The 26,799-nt window shown below is 40.1% G+C and overlaps 1 protein-coding gene and 2 long non-coding RNA genes across 7 annotated transcripts in view; 1 reads left to right on the top strand and 2 right to left on the bottom strand.

Moving 5' to 3' along the window:
- The window catches only part of LOC133223842 (uncharacterized), a 487,088-nt gene that overhangs the window by 282,360 nt on the left and 177,929 nt on the right, over positions 1–26,799 (bottom strand). The gene's annotated exons all lie outside the window — the stretch shown is intronic.
- LOC133223845 (uncharacterized) overlaps positions 7,772–26,799 on the bottom strand; it is a 20,636-nt gene continuing 1,608 nt past the window's right edge. Inside the window, exon 2 of the long non-coding RNA XR_009728706.1 lies at positions 7,772–8,302. This is a non-coding gene — a long non-coding RNA (uncharacterized LOC133223845). The remainder of the gene's footprint in view (positions 8,303–26,799) is intronic.
- Positions 23,517–26,799, top strand: part of INHBA (inhibin subunit beta A) — a 20,922-nt gene continuing 17,639 nt past the window's right edge. Inside the window, exons 1-2 of the mRNA XM_061374909.1 lie at positions 23,517–23,595; positions 26,278–26,798. Of these exons, the coding sequence (XP_061230893.1) occupies positions 26,411–26,798 (388 nt within the window). The 5' untranslated portion in view covers positions 23,517–23,595; positions 26,278–26,410. The remainder of the gene's footprint in view (positions 23,596–26,277; position 26,799) is intronic.

Below are 26,799 nucleotides of genomic sequence, written 5' to 3'. Positions count from 1 at the left end.
CCCCCTTTTACTCTCTCTCCTTTCCTTTCCCCTTCCTTTCTCTCTCCCTCTCTTTTCCCTTCCCCCTTCCTCTTCTTTCTCTTCCCTCTCCTTTCCCCCCTTCTCCTTTTCCTCTCACTTCCATTCCCCTTCTTTTCCCTCTCCCTCTCCTTTTCCTCTCCCCCTCCTTTCTCTCTCCCTTTCTTTTCCCTTCCACCTTCCTCTTCTTTCCCTTCCCTCTCCTTTTCCCCTCTTCTCCCTTTTCTTCTCACTTCTATTCCCTTTCTTTTCCCTCTCCCTCTTCTTTTCCTCTCCCCCTCCTTTCCCTGCTCTCCCACCGCGGGTTCCCCCCCCCTCCGCCCAAACCGGCGGTCCGCGCCAGTAGAGGGCGCTCGGACACCAACCAAGCGCGGTAGCGGCCTTTAATGAGCACTCGGGCTAATTACGGCTGGCGGCGGGGCGAGCGGGCGCGGGCAGCAGAAGGGTGCCCGGGGCGCAGGTTACAGGCGCGGTGCAGCGCGGATGCTGCTGCTCGCTTGCAGAAGCTTCTCCTCCTGGTTCCCTGTTCTCACCGTGCAGGCCACGGTCTTTGCCAGAGGGAAACTGTCCTCCCCAAGGCAGAACTGAAGAAGAACGTGGTGCAGGCAGGGGAGCAGTAAGGCTGTTTCACACCCTGTTTCCCCTTTCCCAGTGTGCAGGGGATGGACACACTGGGAAGCCACAGGTGTTCCTGCAGGAGTAACGGTGTGCTGGCTCCTGTCCGCTGCACAGCGAGGAGACAGCCAAAGGGCTTCTGGAGTGCAGAGCACACATCCCACCTGCAGCGTAAAGCCCCAGCTTCCTATGGTGCCCAGGATGCCAGAAGCATCCCTTCAGATGCTTGCACCAGGGGCTCCCTCCCCTAACCTATGACATGATGCGTAATGTATCACCAGCCAGAAGTGGGGACATCCTTAGGCCACCTGGTCGAACCGTGAAGCCAACCTCAAAAGGAGATTGGGCAGTGACCTCCAAAAGTCTCTTCCAAACCAAATGGTTCCATGATTTGCAGTGCTGGGCAAGTACAGATAAAACATCCTTATTCCCATTTCACACCACAGAAGCAGAAGGTATAGGTGGGTAAGTAAATTTTGACCAGATAACACAAGGACTAGGAAAGTTTCAGGTAGAGCCAGTTATAACAGAACCTGTCAGCTGATAGCCCCAGCAAATCACTGCCTTCCTCCCTGCACTATCCTGTTAACGTTCCTTTTGCAGACTGTAAACAGGAGGTAGGATGGGTTACATTAGATTATATAGGGGTTGCACACACTCCTCCATCCATTGTACATACGAACATCAACAACTTAATTGATGGTGCATATCCATCCTGTAGGAAAATATGGCATTCACTGATGGGCCAACTAGTAAAATGTTTCATTTGAAATCAGTTTCTCTTAATGACAGGAGGCAAAGGATTGTCTCTTTTTGTCATTGCAGCTGCTTACTGGTGTACATCTGCTGGCACACTCACTCCCTCCTTTAAGTTCCACCACCATAAATCCTGAATTGGTTTATTGAAGCCCCTGAGGCTTAATCAGCCTGCTTTTATTACAGCCTGATAAGAGAACTTGCTCTTAGCTATCAAACTGATTTGATTGTACAGGTGTACTTTTAACAATAACATTTTCCACACTTCAACTTATTTTAAAACTATCAAAGATGTGTTAACTTATAATAAACAAGGTTGCTTTTACTTTGTTCCTGCAACTGCTCTGATAATATGGTGAGCGGGTAAGCTTGACCTAGTGGGTATTGCTGTGCACTTGGGCTTTGCAGGAGTTCCTGGACAGGCCACTCACTCTGTGCCACACTTTGGCTACCTGTCTGCAAAATACAGCTAGTACTTCCCTGCTCGGCAGGGACAGTGGGAGTAAAACCCTGCTAGGATTGCAGGATGCTTGAGAACTGCATCAGCGAAGGCCATATAGGTGCCAAAACTAGATATGTATCTACATATCCAGACAGCTACAGCCTTATTGTGTCTCAATCAAGTTCAAACATTTTAAGATAAAAGCTGCCATTTCAAGTTTCTTAGGCTCAAGGAAATCCACAATAGAAACAAACGATCAGCACAGAAATAACTGGGATTATTCACACTCAGAAGAAGTGAGAGAAATCACTTGTCAAGGTCACTTTTGAGACCTCAACAGACAGGAGAAAACAAATCCAGTGTATGGAATCCATGGCAGAAAAAAAGATGTGAGATTAAAGCTTCTTTCCCCATTACTTATTCAAATTGAGAAGAAATTATGATGTTTTATCTCCACCTGAGTCCTCCTGCAAGCTGAAACACTGAAAATGAGTTTATACCTTAGCAAGTCAAATTTACCTTTTCTAAAATGCCTCGAGGAACAGGTCTGGGGCACTGATTTGGTCGAGAATATTCACTCTTCAGGGAAAAACCAGTTAATCTTGAAAGCACTGCTACAGCCCCTCATTTGCCATACATTGCTGGAGTAAACTGTCTCATGATTTATGCTCTCTTTCTCAGCTCTGAGATGCTGGTGTAGTTGAAACAGGTAAATTACAAGGTTGGCTGGCTTTTAATCCCATGGCTAGAGATTTTCCTTTGAAGTGCTGGCACACAGGATATTCTCATTTTAAAATATGTTGGAGTGACACTAGTAGAGCCTTTAAATCAAAAGGGAATTCTGGTGCAGCAGAAGCACAAGACTGGTCCTATTGCCACCTCATCACTCTTGTTTCAAAATCTTAGTTACACCATTGCTTGTGTGGACACCAATAAACACCACCATTCATCCACAGCCACACAACCTCTTACAGCAGAGATGGGCCTGAGCTACAAAATTCCACCCTGTGTCTCCCTAATTCTGGATTTAGAGTTTTGTTCAGCCCCAACTCTAATACAAGGAGTCACAACTACAGGCACAGTCCCAGAAACATAGACATAAAAATTTCCCAAAGTGGGAGCTTCCAAACATAGATGGTCTTAATTGGATCCTTATCCCTGTAACTAATGACTAAAGGAGCATGAAACTCAATGTTACGCAGTTCGTGGAAAGTGAGCTCTTCAGTACTACCCTGGCCTTGCTAACTAGGATATATTTTGTGTGTGCCTGTCAGACATGGACAAGCTGTACGCTCAGCTGATGGATTACTGTGGTAATTGTGCACCAGTTACTCGCTGCAGAGAAGGTCTGGGACCTTTCCTGTCACAGATCTGTTGCTCTCCCACTTCTGCATTTCAGTACCCCCCTTTGGTCTGAGGGTTCTTGCTACCAGGTTGCTTCATTCCTCCGCATTAGAGCATGCGTGTATGTTACGTAAAGCATGTGGGAACGTCAGTGTGGAGTATTTACGCAGCAGCTAAAGTGTCATATGTCTGTTTTGCAAGATATGGAGCATTTCATATGCAAGTTATTAGCAAGATATAGGTACAGATAAAGACATAGATATAGACACACATCTGTACAGTTTTGGAAAATGCTGATACTTCCTTGTAATGCAATTTAGATCTACCAGTGCCAGAGAAGAAGCAATACGTTAATCTTACATGCTGTTTGAAGAATGAAAACATTTGGTGAGCTCTTGGTTTGGTAGTTGGAGCAAAGCAGTGCTATTTAAAGCAAAATGATATATATACAGCAGTGAGAGCCTTCTCACCAACTACAGCAAAATGATTTCTCATACTATTTCTTTTAACCTTGTTTTTCAATCTTCATTTTTGCATTTCTAGTAACAATTTTCCTTCTTTCAAAGGAAATGGAGATAAAAAAGCATTGTAAATCCAAGGCAGAGAAGTTACAGAGATTGCCAGTTACCTTTTGCTGCTGCTACCCTTTAAGTGTAATAGAAACGTGAGAACACAGAACTGGAAAGGACCATCTGGAACCATCTGTGAGCCGTTCTTTGCACTGCAGGCTACTATGAATTAGATGTTTAATTGCAAACAGTGCATAGAACATCTACTCCACATGTCACAGGCTATGAAACAGTTCCTATGCAGCACCATTAAGAATGATGATGAATAACAATGAGCATCCAGAACTGTAATGTGCCATAGAAGGAACACAGCATCAAGCATCATCAGCATCTGAGTACTGGGGGCAACCATCATTTTAGGGTACAACGATTTAAAGACTTAAAGAATGAGTTTTGCTGCAAGAAGGCAAAACAAACAAAAAAATCCCATCATCCATTACCATGACCCAGATGAAGATTTCTTCTTTACCTCAAAACTTGAAATCTATTTAGCTTTGAGTGTGTGAATCAGATTCACCTCCCACTGCTTACAGGAGAGGAGTTCATTATGGACCATGTGTTACTACCTGTAATTCATGCCCCCTCTCACCAATAGTACTACAGCCACTGTATTTCAGCCATCAAGCAGGTCTGAAAAGCTAGAGAAGCCCATGCGGGAGAAGTGCAACCCTAGGTCAACTCACACAACCTCAGTATGTATTACAGAGATTAAACGGTGGCATTGCAGTGCACTGATCTGCTGCTGGTCGCCTTGTAAAGAAAAGATGAGAGGCATTTGAGACTATGTTAGAGCTACAGCTGAAAAAGACAGTGCATCAAAATTTGTGCTGCTGTTTTTTGGGCTGGGCTGAAAGGAGGCCTTTCTTTCTATTAATTCCCAGTAAGTCTTCTTTTACACAGTGTGACTGTTTCATCTAAAAGGGAAAAGCAACGGCTAATGGACCCTTTAACTGGATGGCTTTAGGGTTTGGGAGGATGTTATCTTTCAGGGTTAAGGCCAGGCTGAATCCCAGCAGCTTCAGTTTTGCCACAATCATAAAACAGAGCATAAAACAACTGTCTAGAAGTGAAAAAGGAAAAAAAAATCCCACTGCTTCTTTTTCTCTGCCCTGATCCTTATGGGCTGATCAAGAAAAATGGGGTCTGTGTAAATGGAAGGTATTCCATAAATACACTGAGTGGAGCTTACAGTATCCCAAAGGAGCTATTCATCAACTCCAACAGGAATATGCACTGGGAGGCCTTCACTGAATTAAAAACAACAAAAAAAAGAGCTATCCACTTATCTCATCATTTGGTTATCTCTAATTTCAAGGAGTGTATAGAGAAATGTTAAGCCCTCACTAGACTTTAAAAAGAGCTCCTAAGCCCAATGTCTTTTTTTTGCCCCCTCTAAGTACAGGAGAGATATCCAACAATTTCTGCATGCACTCTCTTGCATTAGAAGTATATTTTAATTACATTTACATTACATGGGATTTAAATAATATTTTTGTACTGATCTAGAAAAAGCTATTAAAACCCCAGATTCAGCAATTCAATACTCCGTTGACGGCCAGTTATAAATACCACTGGCATATACTAGGGTTCATTCTGCCTGAACTTCAGCAGAATTTTTGTAATTAAAGTCAAGATTCTTCAGGGACTGTAAAGAGGGAGAAAAAAAAAAGAAAAAAGGGTGGTCAAGGTTCAATCTTACAAAATACTGAATTTTTTCAAGACAGATTGAGTAGTGTCCTCAATTTTATCTTAATCCAAATGAAAGCTGATGGTGCTCAGTATCTATCAGAAGTGCCCAGCAGTTTGCAGGGTTAAATCCCCCAAGAACAAGCAAACAATAAACTCCAAATACCAACGAGCATTTAGAAAACACTCTAATAATGACCTCAATAGTGACCTGGGGGGGACTGTTTCTCAAGAGGCTAGAGATAATTCAGCCTCTGTGAGAGTTCATATTCAAGACTTTCCTGACCAGAAATGTGCAAATTATGAGTTAGTGGTCTTAGGTTTCAAGATACAAATTACTTGGAAAGAAACAAGAGCCATAAATGAATTTTATTTAGGAGCTGAACAACAGTAAAAAGAAGGGCACTCTATCTGCTAAGCTGCTGTTCTCAGGAGACTTACAGCTTCCACTGGAAGGTCTGGAAAGAAGAACCTCATATACTGCACAACAGTTCACAACCAGTAAGGCATGCTGATTCCACACTAGGCAAGAACTTCCGCACTGTTTGTCACTACCTACGGAACATGCAAAGAACGGACACGTTTTAGATTTCACTGAGGTACACATACCTTTTTGTCTACAGAGGAAAAGGTGAAACTAAGCAGACAAGAGTTAGAATACCATTCAGACTTGTGGAAGTTATTCAGTTTTGAAGCCACCTGATCCTTCTACCATCACAAATGAGACAGCATTATGCGCTTCACTGATGGCACAATCTTTTTCCCAGTAGTTGGTTGCCATTAACTCAGAAGTGAAGGGTGACAACTTCTAAATATCACACCTTTGCTCTGCAGGAAGGCCTTGGGAAGGATGCCATGCAGGTAAGAACTCTGATGGAAAGTTGGATCAGCAGGTTGTGACTGTCAAGTAAGAACTGGTCAAAGACTGAAGAGGGTCATTTGTAGAAAGCATCTTTAAACTGGGAACCTTAATAACTGCATCTGGCCAGAAGTTTGGCCTTGCTTATTTCCCAAATAAGCAAATATTTCCCAAAATCTCTATCCCAGTATTAACCCTTTCAGCTTCTGACATACTGGTGCATGTTCTGACAAAATAAAGAACCCTGTCTTCATCAGCCTCTTCCATTCACACAAATACCATTCATCTAATGCTGATGAAATATCATAATAAGATTATAAAATACACATAAATATATATAAAAATAAATAATCCATATCACTTTAACTGAATACAATACAGAATAGGAAGACTGCCAGGAGGCAAATTGCTACATTTTTTATACCTTAGCTTGTATGATTAAGTCCTCAGAGTAAGAATACTACAGCATATAATGAACTTGCATCTTGTCAAATAAGAGGGACAGCCAAGTGACAGAAGGTAGAGGCTTAATATGACATTGCATTATAATGCAGCTCTGGAGAATAAAACTCAGATGAAATTATTTGGATGGAAAATTTTTGATCATATGCAGGTTTTTTCCAGACAAGAATGTTGATTTGTCTAAACTGAAGCTTAGTAGAAAAGGGCAGTTTTCCTGAATATCTTTACTGGGAAACAAAGATAAGAAAAGTAGCTGCAATTTCTGTCCTAGAAGAAGTGCCAATCATTCAAAAATTGAAAATGGGGCTTGAAAGACTTTTCAAATGACATTGTCAAATAATAATAGTATGAACATTTAGGAAAAAAAAATAAATTGTTGAAGTAGGAAATGCCACAAAGTGACTGTTTTATCCACAGCTTCATTTTTTTTGAACTTTCAGTTTGATTTTTGCTCTGTTGCAGCTTGGGAAATCTTAAAAAATTCTCACAGCTTTCATGCCTTGTCCTTCTCTGCCAATCCCCAGGACTTTAATAGACACAAAATCTACTTTTCTTTAACCATGGACCCGTATTCCATAAAAGACAAATGGCAAAGGCTCCAGACCTAACTGAGTGGACAAAGATACCATGAGAAAACTAGAATTATGTAGAGACACTTTTATAGAAAAGGAACTAAGTGTGCGTGAGTGAGACTGCAGTTTGGAGACTAAGAAGAGCAAAAATTGCCATTTACTGCATTGAGTGGCATTGAGTTACATTGGGTCACATGAACTTCATGGATTTCCTGACTTTTCTTAAAGCAAATAGCAAAAGATCCTTTGTTCAATACAAATAATAAAATAACAAGAATTATTCGTTGTGCAGAAAGGGTGAGATAGGACGCAGGATACAGCTTCAAAAATGAACTGTGTATGTTGCCTCAGTTGCTGTTGAGCATAAAGGGCAAGGTTACAGAGCGAATGCACATGCAAATTTGTAATGGGCACATATAAAGCAAAAAACAAACTGAAACTGCTTAGCTCAAATCACAAGGTAACTCACACCCCATTTTTACTTTATTTTTTAAATTGGCCTGTTAAACAGTAAGCCTGGTAACAATCTGTTAGTAAAGCTGTCAAGCACTGTATTACTGGCAAATTTTGAACGTGGCACCCAGAGATAACAGAGGGAAGTGTGATCCAGGCAAAAAAGGGCATTTGCCTGATCTCAGGAATACTTTAAAGGAAAGAAGAATTGAGAGCAGGAGGCTACATGCAGGTGAGAAATGAACAGGTAAAAAGTGGACAGGGCTTCATCAGAGATACTTTGTGCAAGAACATCCACATCTTCCTTTGATATTAACAGAAATTTCTTAGAAATGTAAGACAGTTTGTATTTCAGTAAAGCATTTGGTATGGTGCTACAACAGAAATTACTAGGAACTTTAAGAGGAATTGTGTTTTAAAGATCAGTCATGTCCCAGAACAGAGTATGGAGAATTTTCCGTACTTCCAAATTTTCCCCTCTATGATGAGTAGAACTTCTTTCCCAGTGATTTCTCAGGAACAAAGTCTGGAAGAGATGACATTTTAATTAAAGTCTTTAGGAACTCCAGGAGAATATGATGCAATGATGGTTGAAAATGGGATCTGTGAATAGTTAGGACTAAAACAAAGGACTGCTAGAAAAAAAACAACACAAAACAACAACAACAACAAAAAAAACAACACCCCAAAACAAAACTGAATGTTGAAAGGCAGCTAAAAAGAACAGAGATAATGGTTACAATGATATTTATATTACTGGTGATCTGAGCTGTCATCAAAGAAGACTTTAAATTGTAGATACAAAGAAGAAGTATCCAAGAACAAAGATAACAGTTAGGAATGATACCCAGCTTGGCAAGCATTGCAAATGCACCAGAGTTAGAAAACTCTGCTCTGAAAGAGACAGGACTGAGATGGTCAGTTTAGCAGTTGGAGGAGTTGTCTATCTATTATACAGTACTGAACATGCCGCATTTGATGGCGCTGAGCACGCAATCACTGAAATGGAAATACGTGGTATGTGACCACAGCTGATGGATCTCACAGACCTATGCTGACAGGCATGCTTAGAATCAATGCCTGTGATAAACTCAGAAGTTCCTTGACCTCTTCTTGACTGCCAAGAGGGATGGTGACAAGTGTTTAGTCTTTCCAGTGCAGGTTTTTCTGCCAGAGGTGCCATGAGTTGTAACAGCCTGGATCACCCTGAGCGCTCTAGGAAGCATGACCTTCTTACTGTGCAATCTCTGACTTGTAGTGCAGAAAGAGAGACTAGTTTCAAGAAGAGCAGACACCTGTTCTCAAACAAGAATCTCAGGAGAAGACAGTCCACAAGAGCCTCTCCCTCAAAAAATACTCTTCAATGAATGTCAGAGGCTGAAACTGAAAGATGATGCAAAGCCCTTAAGAAGGGAGGCTTTCACAAGAAAAGTAATGAGAAAACATTTAGCAAGACACCATACATCTGATGGCTGCCGTACTTGCCTGGTACACCTTAATATGAAAAAGGCAGTCTCAGCCATCTGTAACTATATAAGATGACTAAATGAAATTAAGAAATCAATAGTGGACCTTATCTACTTGAATGCTATAATGCGATGTTTCTTACTGCTCTGCCCTAGTATAACAACCATTAGGAAGTCTGTTATTGGGGCACTAACCCTGCCCTTGCTCTTTGGTCTGAGGGAATGAGATACAGCTTTTATGGTGCATATACAGGCCAAAAAAACTGTGCTTAATAAACATAAATTGTCTTGCCATCCCCAACCCACAGGACAATCCACATAGACACGCCTGAGAAGTTCACCTCTTCTCTGTTGTTTCCTAACTTTCGGCTGGTGAAGCACTTGGCTTCACACAGAACCCCCCCCCATACTCATCTATTCAAGTATATACATGTATGTAGATGTAATCATATGAACATACAGAAACTCAATCAAGCAAATATTGCAGAAATTAAGATTTCTTACAACTTGAGATTGGTGGTGCATTATATCCAGAGCATGATGCTAATACACATTCAGGTATATTATCATGTAAAAATGCAAACACTGCAGTGTGGTCATACAGGGGCAAGTTATCAAATCTAGGCACATTGAATTTTATGAATAAGCGTGTTAAGGAATTCAAGCCAAATTCTGAACTGGGCAATTAACTTCTTATTGACTGTATTTTCCTTGAGATTTGAAATGGATACAGAATTCTTTATTTCCTAGGCTAAAATTTTTTGGCTTTGAATTTAATGTTCATAAAAGGTGCCAGATTAATGGCCTGGAGACCAAAATCCCCTTTCTGCACAGAACAAAGTACATTACGTATAGTAGCAGTGCAAGTTCCTTGCGTTCTTCCAATAACACTGTCCAATCTTGACATGGCCAAGTACTTTTGAAAGATTATAGCATATTTCAAGGTATGCTGGAGTACAAAATTAGGCAAAATGGTATATATGACAAATAACATGATATTAAATATGAAACAAGCTTGAGAAGGAATGACATATAAATATTGTGGCAACTTATGGTTAACCTAAGGGACTGGAAGATTAAGCATGATCAGCTGACATCAGCTTAAGTGGTCCTTATCTTTAGCAATGTGTGTTTCTCTAGATTGTCTTATTCTATAGGAGTTCTTCAGTGATAGGATTTTCTTTTGTCCCTAAAGCCCTTAGTACCTATTAAAGCCATAGATTCTGCTGAAATCTTGGAACAGAATGCTATTTCAATGAATATAAATTAGACACAGAGGAATGCAAATAATTGATAAGGGAAGCTAAAAGTATTAATGAAACTTCAGGATCAATAAGTGTTAATTGCAAAAAAGAACCCCAAACCTTCTTGTCCCAACTAGTTTATAAATCAGGCAGAAAAGGAAGGTCAGCAACATGAGGTCAAATTCTATTTGGAATTTTTCTGTCAGCAATAATGACAGAAGAAGGGTAAATGTGCACAATAAATATTTTTCTGTATTTTTTCTATAAGAAAGAATACGGGAGACTGAATACATGTTTTATAATGGATTACTTCCTAGTTTGGCAATAACTACAGATGTTGTTCACCATATGTATTTATGTTAACCATTCCCAAGTCAAATGCATTTTTCCAAGCCATTTTAAAGGAGTTGACTTCATTGCTCTCTTCTCACCCAACTGTTGGGTTTTAATATTTATAAAATAAAGAGAAAATTCAGATTATTAAAAAAAAACCACCCTTAGATTCACCACTCTCTATCTGATTCTTAGAGATTCAGTTAAGTCTAACTACCTTTTCCTGAATTTAAAACACATAGGATGAGAATAGTTATTGCACGTTGAGCACTTAAGACATTGAACAGGGCAAAATAATTGATTCTGGATTCCTTCAGTAAAAAAAAAAAAAGAGTGAAAATACAAAGAACAGCAATCTGGTTTCAGGGAATACCAGTGAGAATTTGGAATTCAAAATCAATGTGGTAAAATCTACATCGGAGACATAAGTGAGTTTGTATCTAGCTAACAGCTAGTTGACAAACAACTATCCATGAGGAACTGCATAGAATAGGGAAATTCATTTTAATTCCACCAAACCATCCATCGTTACTTAGCATAGCAATTTGAATACATAACATGGCATATAATATGAAATCATTACTGGCAGTGGCTAAAGATAATGAAAATCTGACACCTGTCTTACATGCTGAACCAATTTCATTATATTCTGCTTAAATGCACTGAAGGTCTCTTAGTACTGTGGAGACAAGTGCAATACTTCTTTGAACAGTGAATACATGTCATACTCACAGGATGTGGCATTTTAGCCTGGGGAATAAAATCAGGAGCTTTAATTTATTTAATAAATTAAATAAGCAAAGCTTTTTGTATTGCCTTGCAAAGGAATAAGAAACTGCTGTTCCCTCAGTCTGTGAAACTACACTTCAAAGAAACAAAAACCAAACTGAGGTTTTGAATCAGGGGCACAAAATCAGAAAGGTTTCAGGAAAGAGGCAAGAAAGACCCTGGGAAGAGTGTTGATAAACTTATGAAGCTCAAAGAATTAACCTTCCAAAGAGAATGTTAACATGTAATTTTAATGACAGTTTCCAAATCCCTACAGTAACAGAAGGTATCAGACAGTAAAAGCATCTCTAAGTAGCATACAAACACATGACCGTGTAGAGTAGCTGGATGCCGATACTAGCTAAATTTAAACTGGAACTAAAGTGCATTTGCCTACTACTAATGGCAGTTATTCACATAAGTAATTTACCAAGAATTCCATCACATTCTCTGTTCTATTCATATTCAACTAATTATTTTGATGAGAATTTAGGAACTTTTTATGCTTATGAACCTGATCCTTAGGATCTTTGTTATCAAGAGTGGATACATGAAGAGTGAATATCAGCACTTGGTCCCGTTGTAGAGACGTGAATGCTGGTATCAGTGAGTGAAATTCTACATCTTTTATCTTGTGGTGAGGTGATGTTGGATCATAAGATGTTAAATCTATTATTCTGCAGTTATATCATGTTGTGATGTTTTCTTGAGGAACTACCCAGCCTACTTGGAAAGGGAGAGAGACCATAAATTATCTAAACACCACAAAACTGAAAAGCCAGAAATGACTACTGACTGTAGCAAGCACAACCCAAGACTTACTTCAGTTTAGCTGAAGTCAAGAGAGTTTTGCTATTGATTGCAATAAAGTTAGATATTTAGAGAAAAGGGTATATATTTGTGACCAATATCTCCAATAATCTATTCTGTACAAAAAGAAATGTACCCATTTAACAGATAATATGGAGCCCCCCTCTCCCCCCCCCCCCACCAAAGTAGACAAAGGCCCTTAAGAGATGAAGGCTGTCTAACTCGAAGTCCTCCCTGATGTGAATAAGTCACTTGCTTTAATGAAATGACCCTCACTTATTGTCTAAATTTCTCATCTCAACTGCACTTCTCTTGAACTAAGAAGGTATATTTTGACGTCAATATTACTGAAATATGGAGTTAAAAGACAAGGTCTCTTCCTTGGTCTTATGCAATAGGTCAGCAAGACTAGAAAGACATTGGCTTCTTAGCAAATAACTAATTAAATATCCTTCAAAAAAATCAACAATTAAAAAAATGCCCTTGGAATTTGGCTTATTTGCCTTTTTAGGCAGATAGATACAAGCAGACAAACATTTTTTGTTATCCAAAACAAAAGCAGAGCAGAAAATACATAGTGGAATGTGCCAATACTGAACTCATATTCTGAGCAGGATGACAGCCTGTATCTGAAGTACTTTAACATGTTATACTATGGAAGATAACGTTTTCACTATAATAAATACTGCTAATGTTTTATTATGGCAGGTGACTTCATCCTATGAGGATCCCCTGGAATGCCCCAGCTTCCAGTTAAAGATATTCTCTTTCATCTCTAAATAGATTACACCTTTAGCAGGTGTCTGAAATAGGCAAAGGCCTGTGGTCTCATAAAGTGGAAAAAAGGGGATGATTGGTCAGACATGGAAAGTGAGAGCTGGTAATTATTTTCATATGACATGCAAGAGATGTTATAGCAGAGCTGACTAAAGCTGAGCATGAGTTTGCCAGTCCTCTTCCTTCAACAGTGATGTCACCCAGGTCTCACTTTCTGCAAAGTTATGATTAATAAAAGGGAAGGATTATTACAGTAACTTACTCTTAGTGGGCAAGGGGTGACATCAACAGCAGCTGAGCAAACTGACCAGACTTAGTTGTGTGTTGTGGAGGATTTTTTTCTGTAGCAATGACTAACAAGGGGCTAACAGCATCTGACGGCACAAAGGGCCCTTGAAACTGGAAGGACGCTTCTGGTGGAACTTTTGAATAGGAGCCACCATTTTAACTCTTCCACTTCCTTTCACAGTTGCAAGATGTTTCAGTTGGCCTACAGCAACCTTTTGACTTTATATGTTAAACGCATGCACATGCAAACTCAAAACTGATCAAAACCTACCCCACTCGCCTTTCCAACACAAAGCTGCACAATCCCCATTTTCTGCCTCATCTGCTGGTATTGTAACAATTTTTTTCCTCATTGCTAATTCCAGAATATTGTTGCAAAAACAACTTCTGCATCTTTGGGGCATGGATTTTCACAGCAACAACACAGAAAAGTTAGACATGAAATACAGAACGCTGAGCCTCTGGTTAATCTCTGGAAGAATGCTGTGTTTAATTACATTTTCTTTCCTTCAAATTGATAGAGACTTATAGCAATCCCGCTTGCTATTTAACCTTTGCAAATTTGCCCTCCCTAAAATTAGACTTGGCCACCTGGAAATATTTACCAACTGAACTGAAATGCTCTTGTGAAAGCACTGCCAGTGTAAATTGAATTCTTACCCCTGTAGAGTAACAGCCCTTGCATTGTGTGGCCCTGAGTATAACTATGAGGTGCCCCAAGAGAAGGTCAGATACTTTGGACTCTTTCTATCAAGTTAACTTTTTCATGTTAGGTGGACAGCATTTGCACTGATAATAAAAAGGGCATATGAGACTACTTTCGACTTCTCTGTCCCACAAGGACTAAGAAAACAGTTCCAAATGGAAATTGCAGAGGTTTGACATTACATTACTAAAAACTTCTTTGAGCTGGAACAATTTGAATGCCCTTTTTGAACACTAATTAAAAAAAAGATAGAGTGTGCAAGCTAACCATTTACTTGTCCAAACTCTAATAACACTGTGCTTCTCATTTTCACAAAGACATCTTGTGAGGGAAACAAAAAGAATTTTTTAAACTGAATCAGTGAATAATGGTCCCAGTGCTAATATCTGGAAAGTCAGCCAGAAGATGAGCTGAGGAGTACTACAGATACTGAAGTGTTCAACCACAGACCAGTTAACTTATCCTAAACATTTTCTGTTGTCAGCTTTGTGCAGTTTAGAATGGTCTAACAGTTCATAAGTAGGTAGCAAAGTATTTTAGCAAGTAGCCAGAAAAGCCTGGGAACCATGGCAGATTCCCATTTCCATCCTGAGCACAGACAGCTTTGGTAGCCCTGGACAGCGAATTAAGCACTGTGAGCAAGCTCCCACCTTGAATATTCTGAGTTAGAAAAGACACATACCTATTTCAAGGATATAGTGGTGATTAATCAGTTGATTTCTGAAAAGATCTACATACTCCCTGAATACCAAATATTCATGCCATCAGTGATTGGTTATTTTATCCCTTATACTTAACTTCATATAACACATTTAAAAGGCAAGTTCAGTTTCTGTGCAGTTCTTACTGTATTTTAGCCTATTCTTGAATTTCAGAATATGCTTGAGAACAACTTGTATTATTTTTTCAGATTTCCAGCAAAGACCTAAAAATGTCTCCCAACATCTGTAACTCTAGTCATGTATGTCCAAAAATGTCTGTATCTGCTTGTCTAAATAGCTCATTGTATGTAGAGATCAGGTAATCGAGTGCCAGTGTCACTTAAGAATTTACTTCATTTCTATGAGTTGGGAGTGCTCGAAGGAAGCTACTGCGGCAGCTGTACACAAAAGAATCACCTCCTGACTTTCTCCCTGCTTTCTGAGTCAGATGTTGTCCTTCAATTCCAGCCTCACAGCCTGTTTCCACTTCCAGATGGTGACATGCAGCAGGCTTCCCATAAATGTTAGGACATCCAGCCATACCTGGGCAATTCCGAACAGCTTTGCAGCTAGACAGCAGAGGCAGTCTTTCCCAGTGATTCAGCTTTGAGACTGTGAGAAAGCAGTCTTAACGTATACAAAAGATGTTTTCTTAACTTTTCATCTTAACCAGAGCTTGACGCACTGCTTCAACATCACTGGCTGAAGAAATGTTTCCAATTGCCTGTGATCAAAGCTAACCAATAATCTGATACAGTGTTCTTGCTCTTAAAAACACTCAGCAAAATGACTGTGAAAGGTCTGGATTGAGTTTTTATATATGATCCTTTTTGCAGTTCTAGCTCAGAAATTGAAACCCAACCTGTGTCAACTGTGACTAACATGGTTATTCACAAGACTAACTTTTGTCTAGGGTAGATTTCCTTTGAAATTAGTGGCAAGAGATAGGCTTTTCTGAGGGTGATTCAGGGCAGGAACAGTTAGGTCTCGCTCTGAATCACCTTCAGGAGCTTTCTTCTTCTTTCCATGGCACAGAGATATGAGTGCCTCACTACCATGTAAGGACATGAGAAACTCCCTGCGGTCCTGCTGGTGGTCCATCTAACCCCATTTTCTTATCCCAACAGTGGCAACAGTAGATGTTATTTGGAGAGAGAATGTGAGCCTGGCCGCTTTCCGCAGGCCTATCCCTTCAAACTCCCCAGCATCGCAATTTTTGTATTAGGGATGTTAAAGGATACGTCCCTGCCTATTCCCTCTGGTAGTTTTTTATGAACCTTTTTGAGTCTTCTGATACTGTCTGCCTCCACAGCCTCCTGTGGCAACAAATCCCAGAAGCTCACTCTCCATTGTGTAAGCACTGTATCTGTTTTAAATCTTCTACTAGTTTCAACGAGTTCCCCCTAGTACTGCAGGATTTGGTGGATAACAGTTTGGCATTCACCTTATCTGCCATCTTCATGATTTTCTAAATCCTTTCCTAAATCTCAAGCACATCTTCTCAGAGTCTTCATTTCTCCCAGCTGTCTTTCAAGTTCTTCTTATGAAGCAGCTGCTCCACAACCTTAATCATTTTAGTGGCTCTTCTCTAACTCTATTACATCCTTCTTGAGAAGTAGAGACCAGAACTGCACACAACACCCACCTTCTGAGTGCTCTAGTGCTTAATATCATGACAAAATGGTGCCCTCTGTCTTGCTCTCACACTCTTCCTCACAACACCTAACATATCTTGGCTGTTTTGACTGCCACTGCTCATTAAATTTATAAGTTTTGTCACCTCCAAATGATACCTCCAAGACCTCTCTCCCCCTAGACTGCAGATACCCTTTGGGAATACTTCCCTGAATGTCACTTCCAGATTGGCTATTAGCAGATTTGTACGAAAGGATTCACTTCTTTCAGTTCAGCTACCACTCAAAGCAAGACACTACAGCAGGCAGCTCTGCTGAGCATCCCAAGAACTTGCTGGACCAAGGGTATAAGCTAGCCTGTGTGAACGCAAGAACGTGGGTGAGGAATGTTGTGCTATGGATGTCCCTGCTGCACCTCTTCCGTGAGCAAGCAGATTACATTATTGTTCAGAACTGGTATTTGGCTCTGATCACATGAGATAAATTCAGTTTAAGGGGGGAGAAAAAAAGAATCAGAATTAACCCCCTCCCTCCCCCCCCCCCAAAAAAAAAGAAAATAAAAGAAAAAGGAATCTGCTTCCTGAGAAACATCTGAACACTTCTTTGTTGGTTTTATACTTCCGAGATGCTTGGTTACTGTCCCTGAATGGGCAGCTTCAAAGGAGCAATTAAAAAATGTGTGCATAGACACACAGATGAGGCCTGTTTGCACACAAAAACTTTATTCTGAGCTACCTTATGTCACCCCTTTTAGCAGGAGTCACCATGAGGGCACGACACCAATAAGCAGACAATGAATAAAGAAAATAACTGTTTATAAGTTCATAGTTGGCACACAAAAGTTATTGAAGAGGAACTGATATTCTAGGCAACTGGCCATCACTGCTGCCTATCAACCCTCTGTTACCCCAACTGTTACTGGGTGTCATAAAGCTCACTTTAAAAACACTTCTACAGGACCACTAAGCTTGGCAGGTACAATTTTGTGCTCACTGATAAACAGGCTTAAACCTTATTGTTCACGAGCATTGTCTGTAGGCAGCCACCAGGCAAGTAGGTATTTAACTGCCTATGTGTTATACCTCCCACCTGCACTGAACTACAAGTATAAAATTTCTGCCATAAAACGTGAAGTCACATGAGAAAAATTAACGGAAGTGGATTAGTGAATTAAATCCAGATTTGAGGATCCCGTATCCGTTCCAAATGTTTAACCTCAGTGCTACCAAGTCAAATCTCAAGTGTTATAACCCCAGATTTGAGGAAAATTTTGGGATAAATTCTCAAAACTTCAGGTAGGTTCACATTTGAACCTGGAAACTCAAGGTCATCTCTAGTGCTTGTTAAAATGTGAGTCTCTATGTGGAGGGAAGGGGGACAGCTCCATTACACCAACAAATGATGACTTTATTTTACTCCCCTCACCTCCCCATATGTGAAATGCTCTCAGTAATTTCCCATGTTTCCCTGAAAATAATCACTAAGCCCCAATCCATCCCTTAGAGGTAACCTGTACCTGTGTTGGACATGAGTCCGAACATTGTTTTAAATAACCAACATGCTGACAGTAAGAATACAGCTTACCACACATTATGAGCTTTAACTGGACATCCTGTCAAGTTAAGGAACTTCTGAATTGGGTGGCTAATGGCAAAATGCTGGACTGAGATTTTCAGTGAAGACACAGATATTTGCTCAAGCTTGCTCCTGCGAGGGCCCCAGCAGGCCCTCCTGTGTGATGCAGGGCTAGAAACTGCTTCTCCTAGAAGCTCACTGGTGCCTCAGAAAGCAGCACTGAAAGTCACCAAGGAAAGGTGGTGCCAAGGAAAAGCAGAATGCATGGGGAGCACCAACATGTGGCTTGCTGTCAGACAAGTTCAGATGGTGCCTGTGCCCTCACCTGCACACCCTTGTGGCGTCCTTCATTCAGGTCCAAAAGGGTCATGAGAAACCACGAAACGGCATGGGCTTTTTTTTTGCCGTTTCTGAGACACGGATCTCAGAACGGATCGTGATTCCATTTTACAGATGGGGAGTTGAGGTACTTGTCTTCAGCAGTCAAGAGCAGAGACAGAGAATCCAGATTTCCTGGGTCCCCATCTAATACTCTCTTAGTAAACAGCTGTAAGAAGTCAGGCTTCCCCTCCCCATTTTCACTGCAGGATATATCTACTTTTCCACAGTGATTTGCTCCACAGGGGATTCACAACAGGCAAAGCAGCAACGACGCATATGATCAACATACCCTATTAAAGCCATTTGCTGGTGTCCTCAGTATGCCAATTCTGTGCTAGCCACTCTCACAGAGAGGGAGTATTTGTCCATGTGTGACACCACAGCTTTTCCCAATGGCCTGTGCATGATGACTACCTTGGAAGATCTGCCAGCGTAACCTCTTGTTGAGTTCAGCTCCAACTAAAGTGGCAAGATTATGAGCTTCATTCAATTCCCTCCCACACATCAGCAGATTTAAACTAATCAAAACATAACAGGAAAAATGTATCCCCATCATCGAGGGAGCTAAACCAAGATGAAATTGGACCTTTCTTATTTTTCTTACAATATGAAAGCCGGGATCTGTTTTTAAAAAGAAAAACCAAAACCCAGATAATAATACATAGAACTTAAATTTAAAATAAAATAAAATAGCATAACATACAATGCAATAACTTCTACTGACATAACTCAGTCTCTGAAGTCAGGAGAGCTCCCTCAATTTACATTAACTGAGGCTCCAGCCCTCCTCTTACAAACAGAGTTGTAAATCGTTCTAAAATCCACAGGCAATATTACTTTGGGAAGTACATCAGTGAATAATCATCTGAACAGCTTCTATCTACGGCCCAATTTCTTTCTCCTCTTCCCAGCCACCAATGGTTAATATTAACCTTCAGAATCAAAGCTTGGTTCAACTGACTTCTGCTCCCCGAGCCAGCGCTAACTTCAGTGGCATAGAGAATTGGCCCTAAAAGCTAAAAGATAACAGAAGCCTGTACTTACACGGTTGTGTGCAGTGTTTGACTGACTGTAGTAAAAGAAAGACAGAACAGAGAATTCATGGTTTGTCAGAGAAATAAAACCATTTCCCATTATTTTGCAGTTGGCTCAATAATATCCTTAATAAAACTCCACTGATCGAAGTACAATTACAACAGAATTAGTTTGTGTAGCAAAGCCTTCAAAAGCATGTAAATTAATTTAGTGGAATCTACCTTTCAATAATAGCTTTAATTCACCTATAGATGTTAAATGCTGCTCCAAGTTTAGCCATAAATTTTTCACCCTACTTGGAACCAAATAGGATCTGTCATCTGGGGCTGCCTCCCTGTGTGGTTTAAATCACTGATGTGACTCTAATCATAACCTCTGGAAATATCTTTGAAGACAGCATCACTCAAGACATTTTACACATTGCAGAGCTGTTTCTCAGGGAAAAAAAAAAAGGACCTTTCTAGTAATGTACTGAAAAATCACTTGTCAAGTGAACAAGCTGTGTGAACTCCAGCTCTTTGGACTACCCTTTTCTGTTATAATTTAACTCCACACTCTCTAGAAATTCAAGAAAATCCACTTTGTAAATAGGTTTTCCCCCAAAAGCAAAGCTTTGAGCAAGCTCTGATTATAGAAGACATCTGTGTCATATCACATCGTACTAATACCATCATCTGTGTCACCTGGCTTATGTATTCATATCTCCTGGTTTTTATTTTTAAGTGTAAAATGGCAACACATAAAAATAACATGCGCATAAAAATATCTCTGTTTAAGAAACAGCTCACTGTTCCATGAGTTGGCAAGAAAGAAGATCAATGAATGACATGAGGGAAGACATAGGTATAGTTTAGAAAGAAAATTAACATACTTCCTTCTGTTAGTCAGATTGACTTTTATATAAGATTCTCTTAGAACAGAACATTCATACTTATCCTGCCCCCCCTGCAAAAACTGTCTTCCATTAATGTTTAAAAAAGGGCAAGAACTTGAAAGCAATTCTTTACCCAACCCTCCAGACCGAGTTCTTATCCTCAGATGAACTTTATTTTTTGATCAGCTCACTAATTATGATTGAAATCACTGGCCCCTCTAAACAGCACATAAGCATTAAAGCTAGCAGCAACAGCAAGACTGGTCTTAATTGGCCGACTTACATAAAAGTAGAAACATCAAACTTCTAAATATAAGTTTCTGGCATGTCTTTTCTTGCTATTACAGTAAAATAAGGTACAACAGAGTGAGATTCCAGCTGATTTGCACAGAAATCTCTGCCAATGTGTTTTCTGGTGACTGCTCTTCAAAGCAGGAATGGAGATGCACAAATACTGTTGTCTGCAATTTGGGATTCCAAAATAGCCAGAAAAATCACACAATCTCCACTAGGTGAATAATGAAGTGGCATTGGTCCATCTTTTTTTTAATGGCAAGGTAAAATCCACAATTAGGAAATAAAGAGACAGGTTGCTGGAATAATAGCCTCTCTCTTCTATTCCCATTTCTTTAATTATCTCTGATCCAGCAGAGAACTAGAATATGCCTGTGAGCCAGCAAGGTAGGCTCAGCATCACCCCGATGCTTTATGTGGTCTCAATCAGTGGTATCAAGAAAGTTAGAAATCACAGCTTCACGAAATGAACAGGGATTATCTGGATTCTGAAGCAGCCAGAAAAAAAAAAAAAAAGAAAAAAAAAAAGAAAAAAACCCCAACAAACCAACAACAAAAAAACAGCTACAGTCTTTCCCAAGAGCAATTGCCCTTTCTGGCAGGAAGGGGTAAAAATAGAGGCAGCTCATTAATATGGCTTGGCAGTGCTTAATGGCAGCTGGTCTGAAGAGTTAGATCAGTGGGTCTTTCCAGCAGTACTCCCGGACCACTGCCAGCAGGTGTTGCTGTGTTCAACCAAATGAGAAGAAGTGGAGGGGTGGGGAGAAAAATATTTATAAAGAGAGAAATAGGTGTGAAAAAAAAAATTAGTCACTGAGTAAAGCTTTCATTAGGCCTTTGGTGCAGCTATACACAAACTCCCCGAGGCAATAAGGAGCATGCTCTGAAATGAATAATGCTTTTCACTTCTCCTAATCTCCTTTCAAAAGTTATCCTGCACTATAAATCACTTATGTTTGCTGTGCTTCCCTAGGTAGGCTTCTCCTGTCACAGACCACACACTTTCACACTGGGAATTCTCTGACCCACTGCTGCTGTGGGAGAAGCGATGGACCAGCTGGGTGCTGCATCAGCAGGGGGGTGATGCCGTCACCCCAGCCGCTGTGGTTGGAGCCCCACACGACTCCAAGGCCACGGAGAAGATAACTCTGTTACTTTCAGGGCTGTTTTTCCATTCTCTGTAAAACCAGTGCAATACAAGATCTCTTGCTGAGCATATGTCTGCTGCCAAATTACAACAGTCACTGCACTACCAGTATGTAACTAATTTCAAAGACTTTCAGGGTGCCAGTTAAAACCAAATTCAGTCTAGTCCTGAGAAAAACAGAATTCCATCCTGCTGGAAAAGTCCTTTGCCAAAACTGGGGTTTAGGGTCCCCATTAAAAATATAGCCCTGCAAATAATGAGGTATGTGCATGCCCATTATTTGTCTCTCACTGTCCCTGAAGGGGGAAAAAAAAATAGGGGAAACAAAAAAAAAAAGCTGTTCTTTGTAATAACTGAAACCCCCAAAGTCAGATCGCAGGAAAGCTACTGAAACCTGTTTCAAGAGGCTTCAATCCACAGCATGTTACAGCCTGGAAACTTGTTATATGCATATTAAACCTGGGAAACAAAACAACCTATGTGGTCATATGTTTCCCATTAACTCCTGATTTTTTGCTCATTCTACCAAAGCTGTCATGTGAATACAGCACACACACACACACACACACACCAGTTGGAATCCACACTGCTATAAGGGCTCCCTGGTATCACTGTAAATTGACAATTTAAAATCTTCCTTCCCTGATGCAGATCAGCCATATTCCAAGACAGATTAGACTTACATTACCAACAGGACATAAAAATACAATCATAAGTACGATTCAGGCCAAAAAAAAAAATCTGAAGGATGGGGATTTTCTGGTAATCAGTGGGTGTTTTGAATGAGTAAAGACTGCATGATCATGCCATTTGTCATAAACGGTACCACATAAAGCCAGCTATTATGTGTGTTCAAGAAAGGAGATGGATTTTGAATTTACTTTTGACCTTATATATATTACTTTCGTGCTGCCTAATTGGCAGAGTGATTTCTGATCCTCATGAATGTAAACTGGAATGAAAATTACATTTTATTTTATTCCACATGTGTTAATATCACACTTGCAAAAAATGTGACCTGTCATTCATCGTAACTTATTTTTAGATGTCTAAACAGTTTTTAATAGTGTGATGCAATCCGCACGTCAAGAAGCCAGGAGACTTGGACAAGAGCAATATGATTCATTTTTAAGAGCTTTAAAGGGATCCCTAAGTTAACAGAAGGACGTATTTATACAAAGATTGATTTAAAACAGAATTCATCCACAGCAAAAGGATTCTTAATCAAGTGCATTTTTCTGAAGTTGAAACGAATCCAAATTTGCAAATAGATTATCTGGTATATTCTTAAGTATGAAAGAAGAAGAAAAACAATTTGCAAACTAGCAATTAAGTATCTGGCAAATACTGTATTTGAACTAAATCAGTGATATCTACATCTAATAATATCTATATCTAGCTGTGCAATAAAACAAGTTGGAGTGTGTCTTCCTGACTCATAGTGTTTGCTTTCAGTCTGATTTTAAGTTCTATTCTTTAAATGGATACAGAGATCACCACTACAAGTTGAATCCACGATATTTTGTCATGCTAGACAATTAGGAGTTTCCATTAGATAATTACCAGAAGTATGTCTCATACAGGAAAAACAGTCAATTGCTGATGTAACAGGATTAACCAATCCAGCACAGTGATCCGGCCCACTTACTTTTGACAGACATTATATGTGAGTGTACACATGAGAAGTACAGTATAAAGCTTCGCATTATAAATACCACAAAGAGGAACTTCAGCAGTTCTTAATGCACAATACAGCAGTCTCCTTCTGAGAGTCAGGACTAGAGAGGTAAAACTTTACATCAGATTTTTTTTTCTTTTAAAATTGAAACTTTTAATTCCTGTGCATGCTGTTAGGGGTCTATTGAATGAATGCATATACAGAGCTTTGCAGCTCAGGTGATTTTATAGAAACAGTCTGAACCACTATTTTTCTATTTATTGGAACACCCTGTATTTTTGTACCTATATATTTATGTCTGTTAAGTACAACTGCAGTAGATACCAGCGGTATCAGCAGACTAGCTTTTAGAAAACAGTGGGGTTTAGAAAGTTCTGCTTTAATGTTGAATCTCTCATCATCATGGCATGCAAGTAAAATATGCTATACCTATATGTAATAGAGATTGTCTGTGATAAGTGTACCTGTTATATATGGCAAGCAATGTATACCCCACAGCAAGAACCCAAATATACTTATCTGTGTTTTATATTGATTTATGCCTATCCCTTACTTTTCATCAGACACTGTTGGGATAGGTGCTATATTAGAACTATAAATAACCCCTTTAATTATGTCATCTGTTAGTACATCTAATCATGACTGCATATTTTCATCTGAAATTATTTTTTCGTCCAATTAAACTTTCAGTTCTATTTCAAGCTGACTTTCAGACTTCATATAATTACAACAGACTTTGGGCTGTTCACAAGATCCAAGAAATTTAGATGTATTATAGCGAGGTTTGTGTTACAAAGATGTGTTTATAAGAATGGCTGCAGGGTTTATAATGCTGACAGACCCATAAGTGTAACAGTATATAACAGTATAGCAACTGAGGTCAGTAAAACAGAGATGACGGTGTACTGTGGATGCCTTATAACAGTGAAAGACTTATAAAAGAGCTTAATTGAAAAGGACTCGCAATATATAACATTTGTAAAACTTTGGTTGATTGTTCAATTACTTCTGTGTGTTTCATTTACTCAACTATAATTCCTTACCTGTCTCTCAACCCATGTGCCTGTAGTCATCTCATGGAAATCAGAGACCTTACAATGCTTATATTTATAAGTTACTCCTTTCTACTAAAATACAGTGTTTGACGGTAATATAGAGAAAGCGGAATATTTGCTGGATAGGAAGTAAGCACACCTGAGAAGACAAAGGTGTGAAAGAGAGAATGAAAACAGGAAAGAGGGTAAATACTAAAAGAGCAGATGCTGTTCTGAGAAAATCTGTACAAGTTAAAGTCTGCAGGGAAAGAACCTCAGAAGTTAGAGTCTATCAGCTGTAGTGTTCTCATTTTCCATTACCAAGTTCCAGCGGAGGGAGTTTGCTCACTTCACCCTTGCTAGGTAAGGAACAGAACGGAGGGGCTACAGAATGCACAGGCAGCATTAAGCCATGGCAGTGACACTGGGAATGCCTTTTCACTGCACAGCAAGACCCACACGGGCATGAACTGGCAAGGGTCTACCAACACTAGTGGAAACTCGGGCTCCTCACAGTGTTTTAGCTTGCTTTTCATTCCCGATGTCTTATTCTAATGTTATGATTGCTCTGTGTGGTTTAAATGAATGAAACAAAAAAGTGCCTCCTAATAACAATGGGCCAAATGTAGATCTTACTCAGCCTTCCCTCAGAGAGAATTATTATTGGCATCGATGAGGGGTTTGCCTGAGTCAGGAGCAAGTATGATTTGGCCAGATGACATGTAACACTTTTCACCTTCAAAGCATTTTTCAGACATTACTTGATTAACCCCAAACCTAAATATATCTGCCTGAGAATTTCTAGGCACAGGCTAGCAGAGAAGTAGAGATATTCCAGCTCTGCGGGCACTACCTTAGCATGTCACAGATAAAGTGCTGCACCAGCTCCTGCTTAGGCTTTCAGTGCCTGACTGCATATTGCAGCCGGAGAGCATATCATGTATTATATAGCCCTCCAAACAGTGTTATTTTGCTCCCCTCAGATCTCTTGCCAGTGTTGATAACCTCCAGCATTTAGAAGTGAGCAGAAAAGATTTTTTCTCTTTTCCTGAAGGCAGAATAATATTCTGCCCAAAATATTCAGAGCCCCTGCTCTCATTCCCATCTCATTCACAAGCTATTTAACATCCCTGCTTAAACCAGGCAGGACCAAGAGCAAGGTGCTCCTTAATAAAAGGTTTCAGTTTTTTCATTCATTCAAATTCCCTCTATTCAGTTAAAGCCAGTGATACTGTTGAAGGAATAAACCAAACAAACCAAACCTAAACAACACAAAGAGGGAAGGAATGGAAAAAAAAGGGGGTCGGGGGGGGGGGGGGGATGACAGGCAGGGGGGAGCCAGGAGGGTCAAACAGAGAGGGGGAAAAAAAAAACCACAGGAAAAAAAAAGATTAAATTTGCAGGAATGAAAAGAGATTTTAGAAAGGGGGGAGGGCAGAAACCACGAGTAGTGATATTTGAAGAGAGGTGTGTGTTAGGGGAGCAATGAGCATAAGGAAGCCAGCCTGCCTGTTCCTCCCCCTTCCTAATCATAGCCTTTACTCACAGACAAAACTCCCTCCCTCTCTCATTCACTCACTCACTTTAGGCCAATCCGTCCTCTCTCTCTCTCTCCCTCTCTCTGTGTCTCTCTCCTACTCTGAGACAGAGTCAGAACTCTTCTCCCTGACAGCCACAAACATCTACAGCACTTATTGCATTCAGAGAGGGAACCTGCAAACAAAACTTCACAGAAAACTTTTGGTTCTTGTTCCAGAGAATTTGCTGAAGAGAAGGAAAAACAAACAAACAAACAAACAACCCAAACCAGCCCCAAAAAAACTGTGCGTGAAGGGGGAGGAAAAGCAGGGCCTTTTAAAAAGGGAATCACAACAACTTTTGCTGCCAGGATGCCTTTGCTTTGGAAGAGAGGATTTTTGTTGGTGCTTTGCTGGATTATAGTGAGGAGTTCCCCAACCCCAGGATCCGAGGGGCACAGTTCAGTCACTGACTGTCCATCATGTGCCCTCGCCACGCTCTCAAAGGATGTGCCCAGCTCACAGCCTGAGATGGTGGAAGCAGTAAAGAAGCACATACTGAACATGTTGCACTTGAGGGACAGACCTAATATCACCCAGCCGGTGCCCAAGGCAGCACTTTTAAACGCCATCAAAAAACTCCATGTGGGAAAGGTGGGAGAGGATGGTTATGTGGAAATAGAGGATGACGTTGGAAGAAGAGCTGAAATGAATGAAGTTGTGGAGCAAACCTCAGAAATCATCACCTTTGCGGAATCAGG

This window comes from Neopsephotus bourkii, unplaced genomic scaffold (assembly GCF_033783945.1).
Source record: "Neopsephotus bourkii isolate Nb327-2 ecotype Australia unplaced genomic scaffold, CSIRO-AGI_Nbou_v1 NB_1655, whole genome shotgun sequence".
In the NCBI taxonomy this organism is placed as follows: domain Eukaryota; kingdom Metazoa; phylum Chordata; class Aves; order Psittaciformes; family Psittacidae; genus Neopsephotus; species Neopsephotus bourkii.
Note: the sequence above shows the minus strand (reverse complement) of the source record. Positions and strands in the feature narration are given on the sequence as shown.